At 41.6% G+C, this 12,014-nt stretch overlaps 1 protein-coding gene across 2 annotated transcripts; it reads right to left on the bottom strand.

Annotated features, from left to right (window-relative positions):
* Positions 1-2,045: 2,045 nt before the first annotated feature.
* Positions 2,046-11,353, bottom strand: LOC141091819 (anterior gradient protein 2-like). Of its 2 annotated transcripts, none has more exons than XM_073577559.1 (8): positions 11,158-11,300; positions 8,941-9,114; positions 8,240-8,303; positions 8,108-8,160; positions 6,310-6,386; positions 3,426-3,489; positions 3,171-3,254; positions 2,046-2,336 (listed from the first exon to the last, which is right to left on the bottom strand). In XM_073577559.1, exons 2-8 carry the CDS (start codon positions 9,107-9,109, stop codon positions 2,287-2,289), a joined length of 561 nt encoding a protein of 186 aa, XP_073433660.1. In that variant the 5' UTR covers positions 9,110-9,114; positions 11,158-11,300; the 3' UTR covers positions 2,046-2,286. The 2 variants fall into 2 exon arrangements, with proteins under 2 accessions (XP_073433660.1, XP_073433658.1); XM_073577557.1 differs by having other exon boundaries at positions 2,047-2,336; positions 11,202-11,353.
* Positions 11,354-12,014: the final 661 nt, after the last annotated feature.

Here is a 12,014-nt window from a genome sequence, read left to right as displayed (position 1 = left end):
GTTCACACGTTCAGGATTTTTCGCGTTTTGTTTCGCCTTTTTTTTTTAGCGTTTTTACCCTGCAAAAGCGCTTAAAAAACGCATACATTAAGCATCCTATCATGAGGATGAAATCCGCAATTTTTGTGCCCATGATGCGTTTTTTTCCACAAAAAAACGCATTGCGGGAAAAAAACGCAGCATTGTTCATTAATTTCGCAGAAAACCTGCAGATTTCATTTTACTAGGATGCTCCTGGAAAAACACGAAAAATCCGCAAAAAAAATGCAGATTTCCTGGGAAGGAGTCCAGTATTTCTCAGGAAATTTCTGCATATGTGGGCACATAGCCTTAGTGATGGGCGAGTAGCATCGTTGCTCCGATGTCCACGCGCATGCTCGGGTGATCTCGGAGTATTTTGGCGTGCTGGGAGATTTAGTTTTCGTCGTCTCAACTCCATGATTTGCGACTTGTCGGCAGGCTGAATACATGTGGGAATTCCCTAACAAACAGGTATTCCACACATGTATTCAAGCTATCTAGCAGTCGCAAATCATGTAGCTGAGACGACGAAAACTAAATCTCCGAGCACGCCAAAATACTCGGAGGACACCCGAGCATGCTCAGGAAAACCCGAGCAACGAGTATACTCACTCATCTCTAGTAGCTATGTAATGGATACTCTATCTAAAACTCTGTTACAATTACGTAAGTCTAGTGTCACACTTATACTGTGGTGTAGGCCAAGCGCTACATGCGGGTTCCCATTGGAATCCTCAAAAAACAAGATTCCGAAGGAAATCCCAACACAGCCATTCACTACAATGAAGCCAACAAAGTCACCGTCTGCCTCCGGCCTGGCTCTATTTGTCTTTTTCCAACAGGCCCAAAATTGTGGTCTGGTACAATGTGGAAATGATTGAAAAAGGCAAATACTGCCAGAACGGAAGCCGCGCAGTATCTACAGGGACTCCCTCTGGGATCTGTTGGGGTTCCCATTGGAATTCTGCTTTTTGGGGATCCCGGCAGATACTGCCACATAGTGCTGACCAAAAGCTATATATATATATATGTGTGAACCTCACCTAAATGTGATTTTTTTTTTTTTTTTTCTTTCTACTGGCATGTGCATGGATTCCTGTAAGACCAATTTAAATAAATAAGGCAGTAAGTTTAATTTCTGTAACAAATCTGCCACATGTGAACATATCCTGAGCATTTTGCTTCTATCTGTCTGTATTTACCCTTGTTTATCCCTACATGCACCAAACAAAGCAATTTAATAAAAAAAAAAGTTAAGTGAACACAATTTTTAGGGATAAAACATGTTTATTTTTTTTTTTACAATACATAGTAAATATTTTGTATAAAATGTAAAAAGTTGCGGAGGTGACCTGTTGACCCGAACAGATTACCAGCAAAGAGGAGTAAATGAGAATCTCTAGTTTCCCCGCAGTTAATACCATGTTCTGCGTGCGGATTTTATAGCATTTGAGGATCATAATCGGCAATACAATATGTGAAAAGAGCGAAGAGCACAGTGAGCATATTAAGAGCAGTGTAAAATACTAGTAACATTAACTGTGATATTTCATACAGATGTTGTCTCCTCTGCTGCCAACTCAGTGCTAGTGTATATGTGGTTTTCTTGGAGGACCAGTGTTGACAAGGCCATTTTCTATGTTTGCTTGAAAATGTAGGGTGCAAGAGGGTATTTTAGTGGACTTCATACATTAGGAAAAATGTGTCATTTTAATAAATTTCGTAAGTAGGGAGCAAAGAAGATGTAGCAAATAAAAGCTGTAGTTTATACAAGAGGTAGAAAAAGTAACCATAGGAAATAGTGATGAGCGAACGTGCTAGGATAAGGTGTTATCTAAGCATGCTCGGGTGCTGACAGAGTGTCTTCATTGTGCTCGAAAAATATGTTTGAGTCCCTGCGGCTGCATGTCTTGTGGCTGTTCAACTGCTGCAACATATGCAGGGATTGCATAACAAATAGGTAATCCCTGCATGTGTTGCTGCTGTCTAACAGCCGCGAGACATGGAGCCGCGGGGACTCGAACATATTTTTCAAGCGTGGCAAAGACACTCGGTCAGCACCCAAGCATGCTCAGATAACACCTTATCCCAGCACGTTCACTCATCACTAATAGGAAAGACTTGTTATACTATAGCCTAGCATAGCTAGCATTGGTTGCCATAAGGTCTTTTTTCGATGGGGCTACCAGTGTCTTGGTACTGGCGGTGTCCAGTACATCGTGGCCATTGTTGCTGCACTGCAGATTTTCCACAATGATCGCGCACCTACAATTCAGTCTTCAGGATATTCTTGGCTTTCTTCATGTTTGTGACCACTGTCGATAAAACAAGAGGAATACAGATAATTACTACAACATAACGGACTTGTTACTGTCAAAAAACTGTGACAAACGCAGCCAAGGGCATACAGCATTCATAGAGTTAAGCCCTTAAAAAGTAGTGTCTCTGGCAGACTTGTAGTGCACGGACAATTCTCCATCTAGATGACTACCATTTAAAGGAACCGGTTATGTTCCCCAAATGCTAGTAGCCTGCAGCTATAGGATTAATCTGCAAAGTACTAATGTTCCAATGCTGAAAGTGTAGCTATCGGGAGCCGCCGGCTTTCACTCATAGGCTGGAGCCACACTGCCATATTTCTCCTGCGAAAATCGCATCGCACTACACGGACTGGCCGGCACCTCTCCTGACCTGAGCATGACCGCATAATGGATTACTATGCAGATGTCAAGCTCAGGTCAGGAGAGGTGCCGGCCAGGGCAAGTTTTATGATGCGATTCTCGCACGAGAATTATGGCAGTGTGACTCCAGCCATAGGGGCCTGCACAGAGCAGCTTCAGTCACTTTCACTACATGGTAAGTGACATCTGTGAGCACCAACAACTATGCAGAGCGACCTGTCAAACAAAGTGCTGGCGCGTGTTTACAGCCACCAATCACAATGCTGTGAGCAATGACTGTAGCTGCTCCGGGCAGCGCCTCCTCCAAGGAGGAATAAAGTTAATCTCGCAGTAACCACACGTCCAGTAAGGCGGCCGGAAGGCATTTTAACGTTATATACCTGCAGCTTTGCTTTAATAGCATTAGGCGACCTGACAGGTTCCCTTTAAATACTACCGTACATACTTGCACACATGCACAATACTTACACTCTGGAATATCCCCAGCTTCGTAGGCATACAGTCTGTTTGAGTATCTCCCTGCAAGATCTGTCCTGACAGTCATTGATGGATCTGTTATAGAATAGATAATGCATTAGTCCAGACTCTGAATGGCTCGGAGACTATTACCGTCGCCTAGCACACCTCTATTATATTAACCCAGATGGAAAAAAAAAAAGCGTAGACTAAAATCAAAGTATTTCATAAAACTTCAGAACCTATTAATTGCTTATTAAAACTTACCCACAAACAGGACTCTGGGTACATAGAGTCCATCTGGAGACTGGTTCTCATCAGCCACAGGGTGCTGTGAAGACAGAGACCTACATGAACAGATTGTAGAGGTCATATCTGATTTACTTAAAGGGGTTGTCCATTTGGAATAAATTGTCACCTACGCACAGGATCGGTGATAACTTGTAGATCAGTAGAGATCACACCGCTGGGACCCATACTGATCACCAGAAAAGGGCACTCTGATCCCATACAGAACAGCGTGCTTTACTCTCTATGGGACTGCCGAAGTGCAGTAATCGGCTCTATCCAGCAGTCCCATAGAAAATGAACAGGTCAATGGTTTAATACACACATTCTAACCAGGAAAAATGTGTCCCATTCTGCCCCATTATTTTTTGTACTTTTTTTTTTTTTGTTACATTTTGATGCAGAATTGCATGGAAGCACCCATGACTTTAAAGCATTGGGTGGTATTTTCACAATGTGCCTATCGGAAAATATATGGGTATGATTTGTAGGTTTTTTGTTGTCAAATGTCATAAAAATTGTCCGGGCGATGAAAGGGTTACTTATTGTATTGTGTCTTGTTGTCATCTTCTTATAGGCCTCAAGAAATCAGGGCAAGTTTTAGTGTGTGTTATTTCCTTAAAAGTAACTTGTTTTTATTTTTGTTTCATATATCAATAATAGACATGAAAATAAGCAACTATGTAGCATATCTTATCAGAAAAATATCAACTTATTTCCCCTTCTAGATTAATGTTTCACTCTCAATTCATGGGTAAAATCTGTATTCACTGAAGACAGATTTTTCCATTGCCTAGATAGATAGAAGGATGACAGTTGGTGCTTTTAAAATTCTATGGAGGAGGATTGGGGAGGAGCTAGATGAAGACACATACATTCTACTGCAAGTTCTCCTGTAAGGACAGTTCTGCATAGAACTTTAAAGGTACCAACTGCCATCTATCTGAGTATTGGGAAAAGTCTGTGTTCACTGAAGACAGATTTTACAACTTTTACCTTTAAATTGAGATTGAAAGATCAGTCCAGGAGAAAAAAGCTAATTTCTCGGATAAGACATATTACACAGTTGCTTATTTTCATGTGTACTCTTTATGGAATTTAAATTAAAACAATGGTTACTCTTTGGAAACAAGACTCCTAGTAGTTCAAGAAGGATGAGTTTCGCTTATCCCCACAAGGTTGCATTTTGATTTAAGAACAGTTTCTCTAAATCATAGGGAGCCTGTGTTTTACAACTGTACTTATGAAATTCTGATTTACAAACTTAAAGGGAATCAGTCACCAGGTTTTTGACTCCAAGTTTGAGAGCAGCATAATGTACGGGCAAAGACGTTGATTCCAGCGATGTATCACCTACTGAGCTGTCTGCTGTAGTTTTCATAAAATCACTGGTTTATCAGCAGAAGATTATCACTAGAGGACTAGTAACCTGCTGCCATGTAGTCCTCCATATTCAGGAGATTGGCAGCTTCCTCTGTACTCTGTTCATAAGCAGTAAACTGCCAATCAGTGGTGTGGGCGGGTTATACAGAGATCCGCATTTAGAGAACTGCTTGATCTGCAGCAAAAAAAACAATGATTTTATCAAAACTACAACAAGAAGCCCAATAAGTGACACATCACAGGAATTAGGATATCTGCCCCTACATCATCCTGTTCACAGATGAGGTTGCAAAAATCTGGTGACTGATTCCCTTTAAGGGATTTTATGGGGCTTAATATAAATTTCTGCAGGCACGCAATGTGACTGCAAATTTTGAATCATGACTGTGTGCAATGTGCATATGTTGAGGCTTTCCTTCTATTTCCAGCTTGAGCAGAAGGTCACGTGGCCACAAGTTTGCAATTTGCATTTCTGTAGTCATGCGCTGACTAACTTCTCATCGTCTTCGCTCTGTGTTCTATAGAAGCGGATGAGAAGCTAGTCGGCAACTGACAGCAAAAGCTGGAAAGAAAGGGGAAACCAGACAGTGTGCACAGTATAAAGACTCGGCAAGCTGCAATCATATAGAGCGACTATAGAAATGTATATTGAATCTGGAAACCCCCTTTAATCAAACCTCTGTGATGTAGCAGTAATATAAGACTATACACAACTAAGTGATGTCTCATACAGTGCACAGTTATTAAATGTTTATCACTGGGGCAGTCCTGGCTTATCAGTTAGCATATTTCATGCACCAGGTATTACATGACGATTTTCTTAAAATGTTATCATACATTATAGAGAAGGGATGTCAAACGCAAAGACATAGAGGGCCAAAATGATAAACTTGGACAAAGTCTTTGGCCAACCAGTATTCAGTATAATGGACCCCAAATAGTCTCCCATACAGAATAATGGGCCCCACGTAGTCCTCCTTATAGTATTATGGGCCCCATATTGCCTTCTATACAGTATAATGGGCCACACAAAGTCCTCCTTATAGTATTATGACCTGCACATTGCCTTCTATACAGTGTAATGGGCCCCACATAGCCTTCCAAACATTATAATGAGCCCCACATAGTCTCCCATACAGAATAATGGGCCCCACATTGCCTTCTATACAGTATAATGGACCCGACAAAGTCCTTCATACACAATAATGGCCCTACATAGGGGAGGGGGTTGCTTATGTTGCGGGCCAAATATAATTACCCTGTGGGACAGATTTGTCATGTATGTTCTATAGCAGGGTTCCTCAACTCCAGTCCTCAAGGCCCACCAACAGATCATGTTTTCAGGATTTCCTTAGTATTGCTCAGGTGATAATTGCTTCACCTGTACAATACAAAGAAAATCCAGAAAACATGATCTGTTGGTGGGCCTTGAGGACTGGAGTTGGGGAACCCTGTTCTAAAGGAATAGCCATAAACTCACCACAACATTTAACATAATGAAATCCTCCCGAGCCAATTTCTGTGCCATCGCATCAAGAGAAAAAGCTTTCTTTAATTCTATATGTAGGAGAGAGAAATTGTCTTTTTAAAATTAAAAAAATATATATATATGAAGAAATGAGTAGACGTTTGCTATGTACAAGAGACTGTAATGCATCCACTATACATTAGTGATAGATGATAACTTGCTGATCGCTGGAATATGACTGCTGGGCCCACCACTGTTCCCAAAAGAAGGGCTCTGAAACGTCGCATAAGAACGGAGCAGTGGCCACACATGTACACTACATCTATTAAAGGTTAAAGGCTATCTTACAAAGGCAACGCCTTTTTCTATATATCCAATAAGTACAGAGGGAAACACTGAGGCCAGGATCACACATGCGAGAAACACGGCCGAGTCTCGCATTTTAATACCCGGCACTGCCGCCGGCACCTGCGGCTGCATGTATTGCTATGCGGCCGCACGCTCCAATCCGAGTGCTGGGTATTAACATGCGAGACTCGGCCGTGTTTCTCGCATGTGTGATCCCGGCCTTACAAAGAGTTGCTCTTGCTCCGAAAGCAATTAATTGAAAAGCCAGCTTTTATTACTAGACTTTCCCTACATCGGCTTGGATTTCAGCAACAAGACAGCGAATATCTCCTTGATTCAGTCATATTCTCAATATGAAATCATACAAATTAAGGCCTTAAAGGGAACCTGTCACCTGAAAAAAAACCACTATTAACCTGCAGATATGGGGTTAAGTTGCAGGTTAATTGCGTTTATTAACCTGTCTGGCACTTGTACTTTCCCTAACGCTGAGGGGAGAAAATTAACTTGATTCTCCCCAGCAGTTTTCCTGTTTCAGTAGCGGGGGCGGCACCGGCACTGGTTCAGTCACCACTCTTGAGTATACAGAGTGGCGGCTCCGGCCCTGACAGCCGGCCGGCACGGTTACAGCCGCCACTCTGTACTCTCAGAGCGGTAACTGAACCAGCTCCGATGCCACTCCTGTGACTGAAAACTGCGCCCCAACCCTGATTGACACTCGTTCTGCATTCGGGCCGGCTGTCAGTCAGGGCCGGGACCTCAGTTACACCCGCCTAGCGGTGCCTGAATCTGCGCCGGCGCTGCCCCCGTGACAAACTGGAAAGCTGCGGGGGGAATAAAGTTCATTTTCTCCCTTCAGAGTTCAGCTAAGTGCAGGCGCCGACCAGCATAGCGCTATTAACCTGCATATTAACCCCATATCTGCAGGTTAATAGTTTTTTCTGGTGACAGGGTCCCTTTAACAACAGATTAAAAAGGGCTGTACAGTGTACAGCCAACAAAGGTAAATTTTAGCACCTCAAATCTGTCTTCTGTACATTTTTGTTTTTGCCACCTGGAAACCTCCAATAATCTGATCTTGCCAGATCAGTCTTGTAATATTTATTTACCAACATTATTTTAGTAAATAGCAAATATTAAACATTCCAATGATAATTATGCACACTGTAATTAGTTGAGTTACATGGGGTGGATCGTCGTAAACGACAAAAGCTACCAAGATCTGTCAACAGCTGTTTATTTAGCTTCCAGTTAGCAAAATATTTTTTGATTTACTGCACAAGCAAAAAAAAAAAAACTAAAAAAAAGTGAAAGGAAAAATTACTAAATAAAGATTATACAATGGATAGACAATATAAATCAAATGAGGAGATTTATGTAAAACCTGAAAGGTGAGAATGGGCATTGGATAGATCAAGTTCAATATTATCAAATATTTCTGTATCCATCATCTTTACATTACCTTGGCTGAAGGGGCAGTCTTCTAAGTGGTGGATCACCATGAGAGGTTTCCCTCTGCAAAGAGAAGTTGAGAAGTTAAATAGGAGAGCGACTGTTTAGAACATTGTGTTCTTTGCTTCCATCTCATACTTACGCTTCCCTAGACTTGGCCAAAGCCTCTTCATAAGTCTGAGCCCAGTCAATGCTCTCACCCCAGCCTGTAGATGACAGATATACATTGTCATGTATGCTGGACACTGAAATAGGCAGCTGATAATAATTATTAAGAAATAATAAGATCAGACGGTGCATCTGGCTTCATGGCTTAAATTTCTGCGGCCATTAGCCACCATGGGTGGAGTTTCAGCAACCCGGCCAACTGCAGCGTCTGATCTCCCTCAGGATGAATAGACTAGTCTGATTAGTTTAGGAGTAATCTGATGTGCCATCACTTAATAATAAATTTTATTTCTATAGCGCCGACATATTCCGCAGCACTTTACATTTCAGAGGGGACTTGTACAGACGATAGACATTACAGCATAACAATATTCACATAGATCATAACACATACCAAGAGGAATGAGGGCCCTGCTCGCAAGCTTACAGTCTATGCTTGGATATTTAACTTTGAAGCCACATGCAAATTACCCTAAAAGTGCATTGGGGCTGCACTCGTAGTTCATTGACCTGCCCAAATGCACTTCCAGGATAATTTGCATGTTGTTTCAAAGTTCATTTTCTCAGATTGCTGCAAAGCATGTATTAGTTTAATGTTATTCTACCACTAGATTAAATAGTAACATACTCGTACAGGTTCCCTTTAACATTTCCGACCCTATAATAGACACTTGCCTCTTGCAAGGGTTTTTGGCTGAGTGACAGGAGAATCTACAGGCTCAGAATCGGGTTTGGCTGTGCTGCTGGCATCGGGTGTTGGCTGCTTCTTTGGCTTTCTTGTAGCTGCCTCTCCCAGCACTGACCAGAGGAGAAGGAGGCAACAAACGAACAGGTTGCGCTTCATGGTGTCTGCAAGAGAACTTCTATTACGTAGTGCACAAAACCTGTATTTGGACACGTAATGTTACCGAGCAAACATCACCATACAGATGAGCAAACAATGTGTGGAATTGTCAATAGAAGGATCTTGCCAATCTTTTACTAATCGTACATTTCCTCTTTCTTGATAAGATGGCATTGATCACAAAATGTGTAGCTGCTATTTGGAAAGAATCATGATTGCTAGAAATCTGGACTTTTGCAGGCGATGAGTAGATAGATGGAAGGATTGATCGGTGGAGCCTTTATTTTTATTACATTTTAGTGAGGCTAGCACCCAAACTTATCAAACTTATGTATTTTTTAAAGTCAGTTCTGCTCTGCTTTTTTTCCTAGGATGCCATAGATAGCTGTCAATTTTTTATTCTTTCTGATCTTATCTCAACTTCATAACCCCAAATCCTGAGGACTTGTAGACGATGCTCAACTCTATCTTGAAGGACTCTTGTGGTTTATGTATCTATAGAAATGTAGCTGATATGATATATTATATTGAATTAAAGTATCTGCTTGCAATGACCTTAAAGCGGTGGTCTGAAACACAATTTAATTTTCATTCTAAATGCCTGTCTAGTTAATGCCATAACCTAATCTGTTTTCTAATATACTTTAACGAAAAAGTCCCTATCCTTCCCTAACTAAGCTATCTAACTGCTTTATTCTTTTGTTTTTTTCCTGCTTGTTTTTTGATGACTCTTCATTTGATCATTGCCCCGGCCTCTGCCCCCTTCCTGAAATGAAACATCACCACTGACTTTCATTTTACAGGCTGGGATAGTCCCTGCTCTACTGATCATGTATATGTTGTCAATTCTTACGTATTCTCTGTAAATTCCTGCTACTGCATGATGTACTCAATGACAGTGTGCTCTCTGACTGTCAATAGTATATTGACAGAGCGCACTGTCAATACTATTATTTGCTTATATAGCGCTATCATATTCCACAGCATTTTACAGACACTATCATCACTGTCCCCATTGAGGCTCGCAATCTACATTCCCTATCAGTATGTCTTTGAAGTGTGGGAGGAAACTGGAGCATCTGGAGGAAACCCACACAAACACAGGGAGGACATACCAACTCTTTTCAGATATTGCCCATGGTAGGATTTAAACCCTGGACTCCAGCACTGCAAAGCAACAGTGCTAACTACTTAGTCACTGTGCTGCCCTACAGTATGTTTTGTATGATGAATACCCGGCTTGTAGAGATCAGCGCCGCCCCTGCCAGTGACGTAACTTGTGGGAATGATGCTGGTCTCTGCACACTGGTTAATTCTCTTAAAACGCACACTGACCGTGCACTCTGTTGCTAGCTTGTTACTTCTGATATGACTGGGAAAGAGAGCGCACTGTCATTGTGCATATCAAACAGTGACGGAAAGCTACTGAGCTTATGTCATAATTGACAACGACACATGCTCAGTAGAGCAGGGACTAGCCCAGCCCCTAAAATGAGGGTCACTGATGACGCTTCATTTCAGGGAGGCAGCAGTGACCGCAGCCTCTGCTCTCTGATGACACTTTGTTTGAGTATGCCAGCATGCACTAGGATTCCCAAATGAAGTGTCATAAAAAAGAAAGTAAAGTGATTAGAGATGGAACGATTGGGATTTTTTAAATTAAAGTACCGTATGTTAGAAAACAGATTAGATTATGGCTGTAAATAGGCATTTAGAATGAAAATTAATCTGGCTTTTGGACCACCCCTTTAAGTGTCAATTTCTCAGAAATAGATGTCAAAAGTTCTTTGCATTATGTTACCCTCCAAAAAAAATGCACGTGTATTTAACTCTTTGAATAATGCTATTTTATTTCATATCAGAACAAATACAATATATAATGCATCTTTTAACATTATGAACTCAGATCATCTTTGCTAAGGTGGCCAATTAGTTGCTAATGTATATGACTAATTTTTGCCCTGCAGATATCATATCATGACATGTCAAACGCATCCGCTAATAGGGAATGTAACAAAACGTGCAGAACAGAATACAGCCATTCATACCTTGTTCAGTAGGTCACCTGTAGACGCGTCATGCAGTCACTCACCTGTCGTTCTGCACCTTTTTCAGTGTGAGGAGAACACCTGGATGATGAGTGCTATAGCTCTGAGATGAAGACCTATTTATACTCAGAGGAGGCAGAAATCAACGTCAGCTTTAGAAGAACCAGGATGTCCTGATCCTTGGAGTCAGCTGGCCCAACCCAGTGACCAGCTCCAGCAAAGAACTGCCCCCATCACACCTTTCCATTTCTTTAGGTTTTCTATTGTTTGTCTAGTTCAGATATGTAGCAGACACACCCGGCCTCGCTCTCTGTCCTGGATGTGTCCTAAACTTATTGGCTGAATTTATGTCAGCACTTTTCATCCATTAATATGTGAAAGAAAGTACACCTGCTGATTAACAGGTGCAGTCAGTGCCATGACGATACTCTATAGCAGTACATTGGGCATTAGTGTGGGCCACAATAATAATTTCAGATTACAATTAGTAAAAAGCATGTTACCAATGTTTTAATCTACAAACCTTTTAATCATAGCCAAGGGCAACCACAAACTGGTAACAAGTATGGATAGCTGCAGGGGTGTAACTACAATAGGTGCAGGAGTTGCAATCACACCCAGGCTCTGGGGCCTAAGGGTCCCAAAAAGGCTTAGAATCATAGAATGTTAGAGCTGGAAGGGACCTCCAGGGTCATAGAGTCCAATCTCCTGCTCAATGCAGGATTCACTAATCCATCTCAGTCAGATGTCTGTCCAATCTCCATTTAAGGAGAGCTCACCACTTCTCATGGCAGCCTGTTCCACTCATTGATCACCTTCACTGTCAAAAAGTTTTTTTTTCTAATATCTAATCTGTA

This window comes from Dendrobates tinctorius, unplaced genomic scaffold, assembly GCF_039654945.1.
Source record: "Dendrobates tinctorius isolate UK_male_01 unplaced genomic scaffold, ASM3965494v1 ptg000056l, whole genome shotgun sequence".
Taxonomy (NCBI): domain Eukaryota; kingdom Metazoa; phylum Chordata; class Amphibia; order Anura; family Dendrobatidae; genus Dendrobates; species Dendrobates tinctorius.
Note: the sequence above shows the minus strand (reverse complement) of the source record. Positions and strands in the feature narration are given on the sequence as shown.

Coding starts and splice junctions, on each gene's coding strand:
- LOC141091819 (XM_073577557.1), bottom strand. CDS start 9,109: ATGAAGCGCAACCTGTTCGTTTGTTGCCTCCTTCTCCTCTGGTCAGTG. Junction 6,387..8,107: donor AGACTGCCCCTTCAGCCAAG/GTAATGTAAAGA, acceptor TCCTACATATAG/AATTAAAGAAAGCTTTTTCT. Junction 2,337..3,170: donor AGCTGGGGATATTCCAGAGT/GTAAGTATTGTG, acceptor TTTTATCGACAG/TGGTCACAAACATGAAGAAA.